Source organism: Peromyscus maniculatus, chromosome 7 (assembly GCF_049852395.1).
Source record: "Peromyscus maniculatus bairdii isolate BWxNUB_F1_BW_parent chromosome 7, HU_Pman_BW_mat_3.1, whole genome shotgun sequence".
Lineage (NCBI taxonomy): Eukaryota > Metazoa > Chordata > Mammalia > Rodentia > Cricetidae > Peromyscus > Peromyscus maniculatus.
This window is the reverse complement of record NC_134858.1, coordinates 41760834-41776420: the sequence shown is the minus strand read 5'-3', so window position 1 is coordinate 41776420 and position 15587 is coordinate 41760834. Positions and strand designations below refer to the sequence as shown.

Genomic DNA, 15587 nt, shown 5'->3' with positions numbered 1-15587 from the left:
TTGCTTCCTCTGTCTCCTGTGACTGGATAGTTTGGCTTAGCTTATGCAACAGACCTAACCTGTGCCCATCAGAAGTCACTATGACTACAACTTAGAGACATCTGGAAAGAGAGAGAAAGAAATCCCCAGTACAGAACTCCTTGAAAAATATGAATTTTGGCCAGGCAGTGGTGGTTCACACCTTTCATCCCAGCACTCAGGAGGCAGAGGCAGGTGGATCTCTGGGTTTGAGGCCAGCCTGGTCTACAGAGAGAGTTCCAGGACAGCCAAGGCTACACAGAGAAACCCTGTCTCGAAAAACCTATACACACACACACACACACACACACACACACACACACACACACACACACACATGAATTTTGATCACTGGTATAATTTCAAATGGAGATAGTTGGACTGATTTCAGATTAAATGTAAAATTGCAACAAAAATAAAGCCAGACTAGCACAGGCAAATGCCAGAATCCTCTGACAAGGCCATCTCTTGGACCAACAAGACAGTTTGCTTCCAAGCCTGGCTACCTGAGTTCAATTCCTGGAAGCCATGTGGTGGAAGGAGGAAACGATTCCTGCAGGTTATTCTCTGACTTACACACACACACACACACACACACACACACACACACACACACACACACACAAACACACACGGACGACATGGCATGCACGAACCATACACATACATAAACACACATACAAAACAAGTAAATAAATGTTTAAAAAAAAACCTAAATAAATAGACAAATAAAAATTAAAGCCCTTTAGAGTGAGTCCCCAAATCTAATAGTATAGCTGGGAAGAACCATTTTTTAGAAAACATTAATTGGGCTTGTATAGATTGATACAGCAGACAAAAGTATGACTAATCCACAGTCCCTGTCTTCAGAAAGCTTTGCCCCCCAAATTAGCAGAACCTTGACTTTGAGCAGACTTACACCAAGTCTTTGGCAGAAAGCCAGCTTCTATCTTTACTAGATTCAGTAAAACCCTTTCAGTCATAAATATAACTATGCCAAATTCTTCTCAAGTTCAGAAATGAAAACTCAATGGACATAGGCACTGCAATTATTTTTTAATAATTTTTTTATTTTTATTTTATTTGCATTGATGTTTTGCCTGCATGTATGTTTGTGTGAGGGTGTCAGATCTTGGAGTTATAGACAGTTGTTAGCTGCCATGTGGGTACTGGGACTTGAACCTGGGTCTGTCTGGAAGAGTAGTAAGTGCCCTTAACCTCCGAGCCATCTCTCCAGCCTCCAACTCATGCTTTTTATTTTAAGCTCAGGAGGCTATCCTTGAACTCAATGTGCAGACCAGACTGGCTTTGCACTCTTCACGCACTGCCTCTACTTCCCTAGTACCTGGAGTACAGGTGTACATCACATGCCCACCTAATATAAAGGTGCCTTTATTGAAGAGTTATAGATTTGGCCTTTTCCTTCCAAAAGAAAGCAATATCCAGATTCTAAACAGTTCCATGTTCTGTGGTGATGCTGTGGGGGAAATTTAATTGACTCAACTAGCTTCTTGTCTTAGTTCAAAGACCTCTGGGACTTCTGTATTAATGCACTATGTCTATTTGGGGAAAGGAAATCGAGAGAGCTGTCTTCACCAATGATAAAGAAAACCCGGGTGAAGCCCTTAGAAGGTTGAAGCAGAAGGATTAGGAGTTCAAGGTCATGCTAAGGCTATGTAGCAAGTTTGAAATCAGCCTGGGTTACCTGAAACCCTGTTTCAAAACAAAAAGAAAAAAAGAAATCTGGGTAGGTTCTATCCTTAGCATTAACAAACAAACCAACAAAACAATGTTGTGTGTGTGTTGTTTCTATTTGAATGAAAAAGAAGATGCTTAGAATATATCATAGCAATTTAATCTTCATAGCAATCTTATGAAGTTGCTATTAATATTCTAAGTTTTGCAAATGAGGAAACAGGCATATGGCTAGGTACCTGGCTCAACGTGTATAACTGAAAGTATTGGATCTGCAAATCAAGCCTAGCTTTGTGACTCTAAGCTCATGTTAGTCCCACCACGATAATGCTTTTGCAGTGAGGAGTTCTCAGAGTAGAAAAGAAGAGAGCCAACACCTAGGAGTCTCTTTGAAAATAATTTAGGTTTATTCATTTTTTATTATGTGTGTTTGCTTGCATATATGTATGCATATCACGTGCATGCCTCTGTCCATGGAGGTTAGAAGAGGGCTTTGGATCCCCCAGAACTGGAGTTAGGATGGTTGTGATCCATCATGTGGATGCTGAGAATTGAGCCCAGGTCCTCTGCAAAAGCAGCAAGTGCTCTTAACTTTTGAGCCAGTCTCTGCAGCCTCTAGAGGTCTCTTCAGAGCCAGAGTAATTTATGAGTTCACAGAAATGGGCAAAATTTGGAGTTTCCTTCCTGAAAGGTTCCTTCTCTAATTTGGAAAAAAAATGCAAAATGTGTGCATTTTTATTAGGTTGGCAAAGATCAAGAAGGTTAAGAAAAAACTTTCAGAAGGGTTATAGAGAGAGGCCCTCTTCAATGTTGTTGATGGGAATATGAATTACTAGAACAACCTTTACTGGCTGGGGACAATTTGGTAATATCTATCAAAATCATAAATGTACATACTTTGGGCTCAGCAACTCCACTTCTAGGACTTCATACTAAAGATATATTACACAATTGCAAGGTGCTGTGCGTTTAAGGTTGTGCACTGTGTTTTTGTGAGAAACTGAATACACTGGCTAGGCATGGAGGCTCATCCCTATAATCTTAGCTTTCAACCGAGGCAAGAGGATTGCCTCAAGTTTGAGATCAGCCTGGACGACAGGCTGAGTTCCAGGAGAGCCTGGGCTACACAGTGAAACACTGTTTTTGTTTTTAAATGAGATGGCTTAGTGGTTAAGAGCACTGGCTACTCCTACAGAAGACCCAAGTTCGATTCCCAGCACCCACATGGCGGCTCACAACCATCTGTAACTCCAGTCTAAGGGGAGTCCCATCCCTCCTTCTGGCCTCCACAGGCACTGCATGAAAGTGGTACCTAGACATATATGCACCCACACACATGAAGGAAGAGGAGGAGGAGGAGGGCATTCGGTGGACTGAAAGTAATGTAAGTATCCACCAGTAGACATCCGGTTAAATTCAACTGTGTTTCTCAAACATCCCCAAGAGTGATAAAAACAATTTCCCAGTTTTATTAAGTGAAATCATTGAGATGCCAGGAATGGACTTGATAGTCTTACATTTATGGAAAAAGTTCTCTATGGATTTGCTTCTTTAGGTGTAGGTCATCTTTGGAAGGACATTCACAAAGGGTGACATTTGCTGCCACTGAGAGTAAGACAGGACTGAGGACTACACGCAAGCTCAGGACCAGTGCAGTGGGACTTGAAATCTCTTTAACATTCAACCACAGGACAGCAGACACGGTGACACATGCCTGTAATTCCAGTGCTCAGAGGTAGAAGCAGGGGGACCTTTGTAAGTTTGAGGCTAGGATGGTTTTCATAGCTGGGGTCTAGGTTAGTTAGACTATCTAAAAAAAGGGGCAGGTGGGGTGGGGTTCGGGTGGGAGTTAGGGGCCTGGAGAGATGGCTCAGCAGTTAAGAGGACAAGCTGCTCTTGCAGAGGACTGAGGTTTGTTTCCCATCTATATCAGGTGGCTAACAACTGCTCGTCACTCCAGTTCCAGGGGTTCCGATGTCCTCTCTTGACCTCTGTGGGCAACTCTTGCTGTGCATAGAAACGGTAGACACACAAACACACAAACAAACAAACAAAATAGTATTTTTAAAAACAGGCGATGGGGATGAAGATAGAGTGCTTGCTGCCTAACATTCGCAAAAGCCCTGGGTTTGATCCCAAGCACCACACTAAAACAGGTATGGGGGTGGGGGCATACACCTGTATTCCAAGCACTAGGAGGTAGAAAGTTCAGTGTCATCCTGGGCTATATAGTAAGTTCAAGATCAGTCTCAAAGAGAGATGAGGCCATGTCTCAAAAATAAACATCAAAAAACATTAACCATATGACTATATAAGGTATTCAAGAGAAATGAGTCAAAATTTAATACCAAAAATAAAGCACATGCAGTTTCAGGTGACATGAGAAAAGCATAAAATAGTCTCTGTGTGTCCCCAATCCCCCCCCCATGTGTGTGTGTGTGTGTGTGTGTGTGTGTGTGTGTGTGTGTGTGTGTGTGTTGGTACTCAGGATCAAATCCAGGGCTTTTGTAAATGCTAGGTAACTGCTCTGCCATTGAACGTCTTTCTGCTGTCCATACAGTTTCTGGATATTGGTGTTAGACCTCACTGAGTTGCAGATCTATTACTATGTTTGCATTACTCTAAGACTCAGTTTCCCCACCTGTAAAATAAAGATTGTCTTCTATGATTAGTAAGAAGTGAATACACATGAAGCATTTGGGCTCATAAAAAGTACTCAAGAAAAGCTAAATCGCTATTTCTCCTCTAAACCATCCAGTCACAAACCAAATTCTGATCTAGCCGAGCTCTCTTTGCACTAATTTGAGAGACCAAGCAGATAATTTCTCAAGGAGTTCTCCCCCACTCCCCAGGCTCGTGTCTTCACAACACGCAAAGACATTCTCCGTTCTTCGTGTGGCTGCCGCCCACCCTGCAAACCTGCCACCTGTGCTAAAGGGAGTGAGTGTGCTTGTAGGGAGGGGCTTACTCAGAATCCAGCGGGTTTGTTTTCTCAAAGGTGGAGGGCGGGAAGAAATTCTGTTGACACAGTTATATAAAGCCTGTCACTCAGTCCCCTGCCTACTACCTCTGTAGGCCGTTATGCATATTAAAGAAGGGGGGCGGCAAATACAAAAGAAAAATAAGCCAGAGAGAGTGAAAGAGGGAACAAATCAGGATGCTTGAGAGAATCCACGTGGTCGCCAATCTGTAACTGATCACAGCAGCTATACTGAAGCAAAACCCCCAGAGCCCAACGCTAAATATATTGCAATAGAGAAAGCATCCACAATGGGGTGTGTTATGTCCTAAGCAGAGTCTTGGGGTTGCTGTTTAATAGCCTCTCGCTGCTCCCACCCTCTCTGCACCTAGTAAGCCACGAGAAGCAACAACGGAATCTGGTTGTGCGCGCGTTGTGTGAATGTGCGTTTTGCAAACCATCTGGGCCCCATCCTGCGCGGTTGGAACGACGATCGATCCCGGACGAGTTTGGGGAGTTGGGGCTTGACTATGTCTCCTCCCATTCTCGGTTCCCTTCCTCCCCCACCCACCCATTCCCATTCGTTTGTCAGGCACAGACGTCTCTCCGTAGGAAGGACGTAGGTTTTTCAGCACCAGGAGGCCGTGGACCTCTGGAGGCGTGCAGTACAACCTCCAGTGGGCTGCTTTCTACCTGCCTTTCTACGACCCTCGCTGTCCTTCCTAAATCGGCTGCCCGAGGCTGTCCTAGTCTGAGCTGTGCCCGGTACGGGTGCGGGAGACCTGGAAAGCTGCGTGACCTTCCAGCGAACTCCACCTCGGCTGGAGGGTGGGGGGAGATGGAGTCTGCAGGCAATGTATCGATCCCCCAGCCTCAGCTAACGCATAGTCTTCGGGCAGCAATCCCTCCTTCCCTCCCTCCTTGGCTTTTCCATCCCCGAAGGCATCTAACGCCTTGCTGGAGGCGCCCTCTCCTATTTCCCGCAATAAAGTAAACCCCGTGGATATTCACACACCGTCCCCCCCCCACCTCCCGCCGCTGCCCTATCCCTCTTCCCTCTCCCTCCTGCTAGGGTTGCTAACCCTGCGCCCAGAGCTCGCCGGCGGCGGGCCCCTTCCACCCAGTGTATCATAATGCCCAACGCCCCCCACCCCCGTCATGAGAAATGTGCTGGCGAGCCCCCTCCCTCCGCGTGCATACATTAGGGTCTGCTTTGCATGCAGCGGCAGGCTGGTAGCGGAGGAAGAAGGGGCGGGGCGCCTTTGCCCGCCTCTTCCCTCCAGGCCCTGTCCGTTAGCCACCCAGTTTCAGCTCCGTTGTAACGCCAGGTCGTTCGCTCAGCGCACGCCGTGGCTCCAACGCCCGGGCTGGGAAAACACACCCCAACTCGGCAGAAGGGCACGAAAGCCAGAAGCTCCTCGCCTCCCTCCAGCGCACAGCGGGGCGAGGAGGTGGCGGAAGCCCGCCACTCGGTCGTGTGCGTTTTGGAGAGAGCTCCAAGCATGAAGATGGGAGGGGCTCCTCTTTTATTGGATTTTATTTTTTAAAGCGCGTTCACCGGGGGCCTTGCCATTTTGCATAGAATCAATTGGGCGACGCTTCGGTTTTGCATGGAGTACAATGGGGCTTTCTGGATTCTAGAAGCGTTCCATGAAGGCTAAGCCCGCTGCTCTCCAGGGCGGAGGAGAAGGCTCGCTCCTCCCGGGACCCAGCAGCCGCGCCGCACTGGAAGCGGCTCTCCTGGGCCGCTCGGGTCCCTGCGCGTCCCGGGAACGTGTGTAATCGGCCTCTCGGCTCTCCCGGCTGCGGGCCACCCGCTCCCTCCGCCTCCATCCTCCCGCCGCCCTCGCCCCCTCCCCCTCTCCCCGGAACCCGCCTCCGCTCCGGGCTCCAGGGCTTCCTTCCCCCCCTCATCTTCCCTGGCGCTGCCGCTCCCGGAGGGCGGGGCATGCACTTATCCAGGTTGCGGGGCGGGAGGAGCCGGGCCCGGGGCTCGGCATAGAGCAGCGGCCGCCGGGCGGCGGAGGCGGAGGCCAGAGGCCATTATGCAGATTGCAGGGCAGGCGGGTGCAGCCCGGCGCTCGGCATAGAGGGCCGCGGGGTGCGGGCGGCCAGGCGGCGCCAGGCGGGTTAGGCAGGTTCCGGGGCCCGCCGCTCCCCCCCCCTCCGCCTCCCCGCCCCCCTGTGTTGTCGCCTCTCCCTCTCGCTGCTTCACTTACGGGGCGAACATGGCGCACAGCTGTCGGTGGCGCTTCCCCGCCCGACCCGGGACCACCGGGGGCGGTGGCGGCGGGGGGCGCCGGGGCCTAGGGGGCGCCCCGCGGCAACGCGTCCCGGCCTTGCTGCTTCCCCCCGGGCCCCCGGCCGGCGGTGGCGGCCCCGGGGCGCCCCCCTCCCCCCCGGCGGTGGCGGCGGCGGCGGGAAGCAGCGGGGCTGGGGTTCCAGGGGGAGCGGCCGCCGCCGCCTCAGCAGCCTCCTCGTCGTCTGCCTCGTCTTCGTCTTCGTCATCGTCCTCAGCCTCCTCAGGGCCGGCCCTGCTCCGGGTGGGCCCGGGCTTCGACGCGGCGCTGCAGGTCTCGGCCGCCATCGGCACCAACCTGCGCCGGTTCCGGGCAGTGTTTGGGGAGAGCGGCGGGGGAGGCGGCAGCGGAGAGGTAAGGGGGCGAGGAACCCCCCAGGTCCGGGGTCTCGACCCTCTGCGGAGCCCCTCCCCTCCCCCATCCAGGTTTGAGGAGCATCCCAATTCTGGAAACATCCTGGGGTCCCTAACCCGGGGCAAATGGCCCTCCCATTTTGGGACCCCCTTAGGGGTTGCAGACCCCCCAGGCGCCCTTACCCGGGGGTTCAGACCCTCCTGGCTGAGGGCGTTTACCCCCCACCCCGCTTCCTTCCCCTGGACCCTTCCCCAAATCCCTTGGCACAGACCCCCTTGCGGGGGTTTCCCATCCCGGGACTGAACCCCTCCTCCCTTTCACAGATTACCTCATCCGAGCCAGATTCCTCCCTCCCTCTGCCAGAGACCTGATCCCGCCACATCTCCGCCTCCCTTCCTGGGCAGATGTGTTACTCCTAGGGCAGTTTTCCCCTTGGACATCTCCCGGGTGGTGGCTTCATCTAGGGCCACGTTCTTCTCCTGGCCCGTGGGAAATCCAGGTCCCTTCCTGCACCCTGCTTTCGGAAAAGCCTGACCACCCCTCGCTCCATCTCCAGCCAGGTCCTCACCTTGCCAGCCACTCCCCCTTCTCTCACCTCTACTCCCAGCCCACTCCCACCTCCTGCACACCGGGCCTCCTCGTCCCGCCCTACCCCACGGGAAACCTTTCCTCTCCACCTGCCTGTCCTCCTCTCTCCCGCGAAGATCACAGTGCTCTCCCCTGCACTAGTCTCTTTCCCCATTTTCCAGGGCTGCGGTTCCTAGGCTGCTGGTGTCAGGGATGTACCTCCAACTCCACCCCTTTCCCTCCTTCAGATGGAGGACCATCCGTGTGTTAAGAGGGAAAACGGCCCAGGGTCCCCCTACGATTGGAGCAGGGCTACTTTCCAGCATTCTCCTTGAGAGCAGCAGGCTTTCCCTCCAGCTCTAGAGAAAGGGGGCCCCCCGTGTTTGTGGGGGGACTTGGGCAGCATCCTCCCAAGGGAAGCAGCTGCTCTCTTACCCCACCCACTGCGCCTGAGAGCTTGCAGCCTCTGGCCCTGGCTCCCTCCCTCCCGCCCGCCCTTCTCTCCCTCTCTCTCTCTCTCTTTTTATCTCGTCATTATATTATTGATCCACCTTTTCCTAGGCCAATCCTGGGGCTTGGAAGGGGTGGAGGAAAGCCGAGTTGGGGTGAGAGTAGATAAGGGACAGTTTTACGTTAGTGTGGTGGCGGTGGTGGTTGCTTTGGGTTGGGAAAAAGGATTCTGGAGCAAAGTTAGTCTTTAGGAGGAGGTAAGGTTGTCTGCGATTCCTATTGGGAGACTCAAGGTGGGTGAAGGGTCAGTGCTTTGCCCCTTCCCAATTAGTAAACGGTCGAGAAGGGGGGGCTCGGGGGGATGCTTTGATTAGCGTTATTCAGCCTTTTTCAGCAAAAAGGAAAGTTGCCCTGGGAAGGGAAGTTGAGTTCAGGTTCAGTCAGTGGTGTTGCGCGTTTGTTTTCCATTGGATGCAGAAAGGGCAGTTTGAATCGCAGGGGAGGGGGGGGGGAGAATGGGATGGGGGATGCTAGGGGAGGAAGAGCAGCTGCCAGGGGCTGAAGTGAAGGGGGGTAGGGGTTTGCTGCTCTGGAGTGCTGTTGATTGAAACAGAAAGGGAAAGATAGCAACCAGCCGTTTCCTGCGCGCTCTGCCGTTGGGGCACACAAAATATCCTGGGCAAACCCCTTGTGGCCCGTTATGCCCTGCACCCCTTTAGATTTAGCAAAGGCCCTGGGAAGACAGGGAGGGAGGAGATCCCAGGAACCCCTGTCCCTCCTTTCAAGGAGCTGGCTTTTTTTTTTTTTTTTTTAAGTTGTTGGTCTTCCAGCCTCCTTTTAAAGATTGTTTCTAAGGCAGCCGGCTCCGGAGACTGACAACAGCCCGCCTTCTGACAGAGCAAGGAGGACATGATGGGGGCGTGTTCCTTGCTGTAGTTAGCTAGCTAGCTGCTGCAGCATCCTCTCTGCCTGGCCCTCTCAGCTCTGTCCCACCTCCTGTTCCCAGCCCTCAGAAGGCTGCTGCAGTAAGCAGGGTTGTTTGAGAGTATTTTATTGGTTGCTGTAGGTTATTATTATTTTTGAAAGGCCCATTCTGTATTTTTTAAGCTAACAACACAGATCCCATGTAGTTGGAGAACCAAAGGCCTCATACATGACAAAAAGACTGAACCGTTCAGGTTCCTTGCATGGAGTTGGTGCTCAAATGTGAGTTGATTTTGCTTTTTTAAAAGATACAGCAGCAAAGAAAAAAAAAAGTCTTAACGTTGACATATCATTTACCTGCATGTTTTCAGAATTGAGACTTGACTGGTTATTTGTAGACTTCTATTCTCGAGTATATTTGAGTGTAAAAAGAAAGTCTCTATTAGAAGTTGGTCTGCTTTACGGGGATCCCCGAAGCAGCAGCATTTTGTTGTTCGGCATGCTTATGCATTTTGTATGGAAGGACCGTGTGTCCAAGGTCTAAATGTTCTGATCACACATTTCAAAGCAACGTTTTAAGTCAACAGCTTCCAATCATAACTGTTCAAGAGACTGGTTAGAAAGAGCGACACCTGGATTCAGGGACCTAATGTCTGGGCATCAGAATATTTTATCTCTTGGTCTTTGGCAAACTACCTGTGACGTTTTTAATCAGGTGCTGATAGATTCTTACCTGTCAGTATTATGGTTGTGAGTAAGCTCTTTATTTTGCCTTAACGGGTAATTTGTTGTGTACAACTTGCCGAGGAATTGCAGTTACTATGAATGAGATCAAGTATAATGGGGAGGAGCTTTCTCTTCAGAACTTGTGCCTGAATGGTAGTCCTTTCATTGTGAAGGCTGGTTTTCTCCTTGCATTAAATCCCAGTGTTATTATTTTTTTCCTAAACTGGGCTTGAGTGAGCTGTTGGTAAGCTTTCTGTCTGGTAGTTTGAGTCCATGTAGCACGGGCTGATGGAGTGTGTTGTCATGGTAAGCCAGAGTGACAGCCTCTTCTGGCCTGCTGGCTTTCAGCATAGAAACCAAGCATTTGGTGACATGGTCTTATACATCAGTGACAGAGTTCCACAGGTCTTCCTCCAAGCTGACATAGGTTGCTTCTTAGAACTTACCCATGCTTCTTAGGAGGTCTTGCCTAGACTCTGGAATGGTTGTATGGCCCAGAACAGTTCTAACCTCTTTAAATTGTAGTTTACTTTAAGTGAATAATGACTTGGAGTTGCTCATCATCAAAGCTAAGTTCTTCTAAAGCTAGGTGACAGAACTTCCAGATCCCCCTGTAGGAATCATGCTGTTGCTCACAGGAGACCGGTCCTTCATTGCCATTGGCTCCTTGCTCTCCTTGGATTGAAATCTCTCTGGTAACAAGTACATAGGCGTTCCTTGGGATTACGTTCTGTTATAATGAGGTGATTTTTGAAAATGCGTAGATGTTTGGGCGTTCTGTGTGAGTTAGGAGGTGGAACCGAGGCTTTGCCGTCTCCTGTAGGACACCACAGAGGTCCGAGACCTGTGCTGCTTTCCCACGCACTTCATAGTGCTGGCGGCTGGCTCCTCCGGTGATTCTCAAATTGCTGTTTGCTGTCTAAATGAGCACAGCAAAGCAGCACCTTCTGGTGACTAGAGTTTGCAGTAATTTGACATAAATTTCAGAAATATTTCAGCAGCCAGCAGCCTTCATTGATTTCATATGCTTCTCCTATCACCTCTCAACACGTTAAAAGCAGTGTTCTCTTGATCTCAACACTGCACACTTTATAATTATCTGTGATATTAAAACTGAATTACAACATTGATGCATATTTGTTTTCATCTAAAGTTTCAGTAAAGTCCCTGTGGCCTGAGGCAGGCTTTCAGGTTGGGCTTAGGAAAGACAGCAGTTCTCTAGCTGGAAGGCAGCTGGAGAGTGTCTGGGACTTTTTTTTCCCTTTTAATTAAAAAAAAATAATAATAATAATGTTAACCAGGTGTGTGTACCCAAAGAGCTGTTGCTCTTTGGTTGCCTGAGCTTGGCAGAAGGTGAACGAAGCTGAGAGAACACAGTGGAGTGGACATCAGTGGGTGTGAGCTCTGTCTCACTCATCCTCTGTCACTGTCCCTCAGAACACACCGAGCAGTTCATAGTTTTTGCTTGTTTGTTTTGAGACATGGTCTTACTGTATAGACCAGGCTGGCCTTAAATTTGTGGAGATCTGCCATCTGATAGTTCCTGAGTGCTGGGATCAAAAGCATGTGCCACTGTACCCAATTGGGTGATTCACTTTTAACCTTAAATTTCTGATATATAAATGACATACTAAATAGCTCATAAACCTTTCTGTTCCATTGTTCTTATTCCTTTCTCTTCTTTCTCCTCCCCTTCTTCCTCCTCTTCATCATTGAGACAGGTCTTACCATGTAGCTCCTCCTCCTTCTCTTCTTCTTCTTCCCCCCATGTAGCTCTTCTTCTTCTTCTTCTTCTTCTTCTTCTTCTTCTTCTTCTTCTTCTTCTTCTTCTTCTTCTTCATCATCATCATCATAATTATTATCATCATCATCATCGAGACACAGTCTTGCCATGTAGCCCTGGTTATACTGGAACTCCCTTTGAAGACCAGGCTAGCCTTGGATTTCTCAAGCCTCCTACCTTGGTGTTCCCAAGTGTTGGGATTACAGACATACACTACCATACCTAGATGAGAATTTCTTATTCTGAGTTTATTTATTTATTCATTCATTTATTTAGTGAAACTCTTTGATGCCTTTCGATATCAGATTGTACATTTGCCCATTTAACCATCATTATTATTAGGAGAAATTTCAACTCGGTGGGAAAGTTTTCATTGTATGGAAAACCTAAGGGTTTTGCTGAAGTTATCAACAAAAATGGAGATGCTTTGGGATCTAGCTGTGTTACTTATGCTGACCTTGAACTTCTAGGCTCAAGCATTTCTGCCTCAGCCTCCCAAGTTGCTGGGACTATGGACACATACCACTATGCCTGACTTGAAGGCCAAGTTTGAAATAAAGTGCTGAGTATCTGTAGTACCTCGGCATTATGCTCTTGTTTGGCTGGATTTGTTCTCGTTGTTGTCATTTCCCTACCGAAAAGGAAGCTGCTTCCAGGCTGGATGATGTATTTCTCTAGGTGTATGAGCTTTAAACGAGAAGATAAATCCAGAGCAATAGTACCTTCTCTGAGTGAGGCAGTGTCAGTAAGTCCTGAAATGAAGTGCTGAATATTAGGAATGCGGTCTTTAGGACCTTTTCCCTCTTCCGGGAAGCACATCCCACGTCCCCACATTTCCCTCCCAATTGAGCATCTCAAGTCACATGCTCCTGAGGAAATGATTCACAAAATAGTGAGATCCCTTCTGATTTGACGTGCAGAGAAAATGCTCCCGTTAGGGTTTCGTTTCTCATCTCTGCTCACCTTGGAGCTGTCCTTCCAGGCAGGGAACAGCTGTGCAGCCTGTGCCCGCCAGTTGCCTCCTGTACTCGGTGGCTGGAGGGGGTGGCAGCGGTCCTTTTGCCTGCTTGGAGGCGTAGCAGACTGCAGCGCCTCTCTCTCTCTTGGAGACTCACTGTGTTTTAATTGCAGGTCTCCTAATTAAGATCTCTTTGTGCCTGCCCACATTCCTCTAGTGTTGGCACAGAACTTCAGCTCCCTTCTAGCACTTAGCTGAAGGCCTTCAATCGGGCCTTTTGTGAATATCTTGTCTCCATTCTTCTGCCAAGGTGGAGAGCCTGGTGGCCTGGGTTTTGAGGAAGGGGGAGCTTTGTGACTGTCACTGGACTAGTAGGAACCTTCTTGGGGATCTCTGTGATGGACCCTTACTTTGTTTGCATCCCATTTTCTGGGATTAAGATAGGTGAAATTACTAATGAGTCTGCATGATGCATCTCCATTTCAGCCAGCTCCTTAACCCTCTAGGCACAGGTAGGAGACAGCCACTAAAGGTCACTCTTAGAAAGCACTTGCTCCAGGCTTATCAAGATTGGCTCATGAAATTTGAAGAATTAAGTTTTATCATGGATTAAATCACAGGCCTGTGATTTTTGTGGGCTGCTAGGTTGTGAGGATACATGATAAAATGAAATTATTGTTTGACCCCAAATTGTACCAGATTTTGGAAGAGTGAATAAAGTAGCTTTGAGATTGGGATTGGAATTAGCTTTTTTTAAATGACATCTGTTGTGTGTGAGTGAGTGAGTCCGTGTGTGAGTCCGTGCGCGCACGAGCCTGTGTGAACACACATGTATGGAAGGCAGCAGACAACTTGTATAAGTTGCTTCTCTCTACCACATGGGACCTAGGGATCAAATTGAGGTTGTCAGGTTTACCTGCTGAGCCATTCCATGGGCCCCTGAATTCACTTTTTTTAAAATTGTCTTTCTAATTGTAGGTGTCAATGTTTCTTGAGGTCAGGAACTGGCTGTACTGAGCTTCTGGAAATAGTTTCAGAATAAGCTAAAAGAATTTCTGTAAAAGGTAGCTCAGCTTTGGTTTCCACTATCCTGGAGCTCACAATGTAGCCCACCCTTTCATAGGTCTGCAGTGTGGCATGCTGTAGGAAATGGGGAGTCTTTATGAAGAAGGATCTTAAATCCTTCACCTGGGCCCAGATGCTTTCATTGATCACATCACTACCTGGTAGGCAGACAAAGGGCTATTTCGTTGTTGTTATTCTCATTTCTTGGTGGTGAAGGCCTGAAAGAAGGAAGTACAGGATCTTTTATGGCATGCATTAAATAAGCTGCAGGCCTGTGCTCTTATACCTGAGTGGGTGGTTTTATGGCCTAATTCTCTAATTGCTGGCATTTATGACGGTGTGGATGCTACTGGCCCTGTGGCTGAGGTAGATTAATGCTGGGAATAGGGAGAGAAGAGGGCCCCCTTTGTTAGCCTTTCCTTTTCTCCTTCAATAAGGTCTCTGAGAAAGCCCTGAGGAAATGCTCAGACACTAGAATGAGAGAATGACTTCCCATAAAATGGTCCTTTATGTTTTTAAAGGGATGGGTTGCTTTTGTTGACCTATCCAAAGAAATCCATACCACCACCACTGTTAAATATTTCAATGAGTTTTTTACCTTGTCAGGTTACACACCTCAAGGGAAGCCAACCGTGAGGCTGAAGCCGTTACCTAAGGTCTGCTTTTAAAGACCTGACTTGCAGTTGTAGACTTGTAGAGAATACAGGTTCCCTTGTGGGGTTAATACAAAGCTTCCTGGAGGCCAGGCTTGGTTTAACTTCTTAGATTCAGAATGTACCACCCTAATAGGTTTTTGTTTAACAAAGGTATCAATGTAAGAGTTAGTTGGCAGTTTTCTGCACAGTGCATGAAAATTCCCCTTCCTTGAAATGAGTAGTTGTTTTTTCTATTTGACGAATTGACTGGCGGGATTTCCCCACATGTATTGCCTCTCAGTCTGTATGAGGTCCGGTGGGTGGGGTCTATTTCACTGGTGCTTATTTCGGTGTTGGAGTGTCTTCTGTATATTTTACCCGTTTCCGTGCGATTCTGGTTCTGTGTTTTGTTGCAGTGTGGAGATGCATTGGTGGCTTTCAGCACCATGAACCTTTCTGACATCTCCCCGCCTGAGAGCGCTGACCCTCATTGCCGGCGTGCGCGCTGCTGAAATAGCATTGTCTGATTCTCATTTTACTGCAGCCAAGTAATTGTGGCTCTCCGGCTTGAGATAGAGTAGCTTTAGTTGTGAGGAGTGGGTTTGGAGGAAGTGTTCTCATTGGGCTCACTTTTGAACTTGGTTCTAAAAACTAGAGAAAAGTTGATCATACATTCATAATAAATATCTGACTCCTAGAGCAATGAATATTGATAGGTGCCTGAAATTTAGCTTTTGTCCGTTCATCAAAACAGACTAATTTTTAGATCAAACACAATACTGTCCCTAGATTATTGCCTTAATTATAAGCAGTAAAATCTTGTGGATAACATCGCTTTAAGCTTGGCTAATGAGGAAATCCTCTTGTAATCTCTCTGACTGGAAGTTTTTATTTGTGCATATATAAATGCCTTTACAAAGGGGACGGGGAATCTCATAGTCTAATCTGGAATAGTGGGAGATAATATAGCACAGTGATTAGGAGCTGCCAAGACTTGGCTCTGGATTTAGACTGCCTGGGTTCAAATCTTAATTTAGCCATGTATTAGCTGAGTGACCTTGCAGAGTTTAACTCCTTCATGACTTAGTTTCTTCATTTGCAAATTGGGGGTAATCATGCTTCATAAGAGTATTGTGAGGCTTTATTGAGACCA

The 15587-nt window shown here is 48.3% G+C and overlaps 1 protein-coding gene across 10 annotated transcripts in view; it reads left to right on the top strand.

The window, feature by feature from the left end:
* Positions 1 to 6861: 6861 nt before the first annotated feature.
* Positions 6862 to 15587, top strand: part of Kmt2a (lysine methyltransferase 2A) — an 81290-nt gene continuing 72564 nt past the window's right edge. For 6 of the 10 annotated variants that reach the window (XM_076576147.1, XM_076576144.1, XM_076576145.1 and 3 more), the window contains exon 1: positions 6863 to 7326. In XM_076576147.1, the coding sequence (XP_076432262.1) occupies positions 6901 to 7326 (426 nt within the window). In that variant the 5' untranslated portion in view covers positions 6863 to 6900. Of the gene's footprint in view, positions 7327 to 15587 lie in introns of all 10 variants that reach the window. The other 4 variants (XM_076576141.1, XM_076576146.1, XM_076576143.1 and 1 more) reach the window with 1 other exon arrangement.